This window comes from Nicotiana attenuata, unplaced genomic scaffold, assembly GCF_001879085.1.
Source record: "Nicotiana attenuata strain UT unplaced genomic scaffold, NIATTr2, whole genome shotgun sequence".
Lineage (NCBI taxonomy): Eukaryota > Viridiplantae > Streptophyta > Magnoliopsida > Solanales > Solanaceae > Nicotiana > Nicotiana attenuata.
The window spans coordinates 102743-105535 of record NW_017673079.1 but is presented as its reverse complement, the minus strand read 5'-3'; the positions used below and the strand labels follow the sequence as shown (position 1 = coordinate 105535).

Genomic DNA, 2793 nt, shown 5'->3' with positions numbered 1-2793 from the left:
ATAAAAAATTCTATAAATCCTGACCTGAGCTCGGGGTTTAATCCTGTCCCCATTTGGAACTCCCTCTCCAAGAATATCTCAAACAATGCAACTTGCTTGAGTTTTTCTGCTGTGGATTTGGTTGCGTCGTTTATTCTTGTACCTGGAAATATCTTGGTGTCAGATAGGATTCCGCGACTCCCCCCCCCCCTCCCCATGTTGACTTTGTTTGGCTCGGGAGAAGGCGTCGGTTCCTGTAATTGCTATGTCGCATGCTCTTTTCCTTTGCTATTAGAAACTAAGATCGTGTTCATCTCCCTTGCTGCCGGTTGATCTTCTCTTATTTGTTTAATTCCCTCCGGAGTTGGGAATTTCAGAAGTTGATGGTATGTTGACGGCACAGCCTTCATCTCGTGCAACCATGGTCTTCCAAGAATAATATTGTAACCCATATCGCCGTCTACAACTTCGAAAAGGGTCGTCTTCATCACCCTTTCGGCATTCGTGGGCAGCAGGATTTCCCCTCGGGTTGTTATGCTTGTTAAATTGAACCCGGCGAGGAGCTTTGTGGTTGGAATAATGCTCCGGTTAGCTTGCCTTGTTCCAGCACTCTCCATTAGATAATGTTGGTTGAACTCCCTGGGTCCACCAAAACACGTTTAATTTTTAAATTTAAAACATTAAGAGAAATTACCAGGGCATCATTGTGCGGCAGTAGGAGTCCATCTGCGTCTTCCTCCGTGAAGGTGATATCGTCCTCGGCGACTTCCCATAGTCTCTTGCTATGGGTCTTCGATATCTTTGTCTTTTTCGCTGCCGGAACGGTTACACCATTAATCTCGTTCCCCTCGAAAATCATGTTGATTGATAGACAAGGAGGATATTCTCCTTTAGACAAGGAGGATCTTCTCCTTCTTTTGAGGGTTCCGCGCTATCCCAGTTGCGGCCGTAGTTATTCTTAGCCCGGTCGTTTAGGAATACTCTAAGATGACCGTTTTACATTAATGTCGCCACCTCCTCGCTAGTAGTCCCCTGGTCGATGGTTGTTAAACCCATGATACTTGTACCATTGATTGGGATCCCTTTGACTAGGATGAGCAGGCTCCGTAAGATCCAGTATAAGCGAACTAGATAAAACGGAATCAAGGATCTCATCGGCCTCACGAATCGTGCTTCCTTAATGTTTCTCATTGCCGAAACCAGTTCCACTATTGTCACGACCCAAAAATCCCTCCGAAGGAGTCGTGATGGCACCTAGTCTCTAAACTAGGTAAGCCTAACATTTACTGATATAACATTGATATTTATTAACTTCAAATGAAATTCTGTAAACAACTTGCAATTCCCAACCTCGGCGAAGTAGTGACGAGGCTAGGACCAGACTACCAAATAAACCTGTGCAATATGGCGTACAAAATAATAGGAAGCAGATAACAATTATGGCAACAATGATCAACCAGTGATATATAAATAGAAGGCAACAAGAACACAACAAATGCATTTCAACAAATAATAAATACAAGTGCAATCAATTAATCGAGTCCTTCAAATATAAATGTTTCGCCTATAAATCCTTCAAGTAATAACCTCTAAGATAATATGCTTTTCAATAAATATATTTCGAATATATTTCCTTCAAATAAGTATCTTACAAGTACGCATCTTTCGAATATAATTCTTTCGAGTAAAGGTCACCTTGTGACGCCTCATTTCATAATCATAAATAATATAGGTCTCAGCCCACTTTCATATTTTTACGGCACCTCGTGCCCACATATTTCTGTCTCATATTGCACATCAATATCCTCATATTACTCAGTTCATAGGTTCCATAACCCAATACAATTAAGAATGTTCAAGGAGACTCATTCACTTAACATAAAGTAGAGTACATCTCCCAACCCAATTAGGAAATCAACAAGAAAAGATGAAGTTATTTTTAGAAATCATTTGATAAAGAAAATACCCTTTTCAATTGAAGTACAATATCGAATGAATTGTTACCTTTAATATGAGAAATCAATAAATTAAAACATAGAAGAAATTCCTTTTTAAGTAAAGTACAACCTCAAACGATTTAAGGAAAATTTAGCTGAGAAATCAATTGAGTTAAAAATATAACAATTGTTGAAATTTGAAGTATTGAATATATATAAACAAATAGGGCGAGGTACTGTCAACACTATGAATTCCCACACAAAGGATCACAGCCGTAAAGGAATCTAAACCATTAAAACACTTGAATTGATAACAACAATTACAACGGAGACAAAATATTCACGGAAGGAGTACAGCTCAGCACAGAGATAACAACCGAGGATCTCCCAGGATACCGTCCTGTAGTCCCCAAATATAAATATCCAGTGGATCTCCCGGGTGCAGTCCCGTAGTCCAACTCATAATGCGCGGGGATCTACCGGAATCCCGATCCGTAGTCCCAAATGTAAATACCCAGTACTGGGGGAATCTCCCGTGAATCTAACCCGTAGTCCCAAAGTAAATGTGCAGGGGGATCTCCCGGGAATCGAACATGTAGTCCCAAAGTAAACAAATAAGGGGGAGCTACCGGAATCCCACATCCGTAGTCCCAAATAAACACACAACGCAACCAAAAGAATTAACAGTTACATCACAACAGAGGATCGAACATCACCACAATACATATAACAACAAAAAATGACAATAATACAAGGTACGACAAGTAAATCAACTCAGGGTCTGTAAATCACGAGAAAATGGTGGAACCAGCTCAAAGGAATAACCACAGAAAAGAATACTGGCATAAAGGAAACAGTTCAATAACGGGAAAACTAA

At 40.2% G+C, this 2793-nt stretch overlaps 1 protein-coding gene across 1 annotated transcript; it reads right to left on the bottom strand.

Moving 5' to 3' along the window:
- Window positions 1-242: 242 nt before the first annotated feature.
- LOC109215381 lies at window positions 243-705 on the bottom strand. The gene is made up of 2 exons (XM_019379442.1): window positions 674-705; window positions 243-618 (listed from the first exon to the last, which is right to left on the bottom strand). Exons 1-2 carry the CDS (start codon window positions 703-705, stop codon window positions 243-245), a joined length of 408 nt encoding a protein of 135 aa, XP_019234987.1.
- Window positions 706-2793: the final 2088 nt, after the last annotated feature.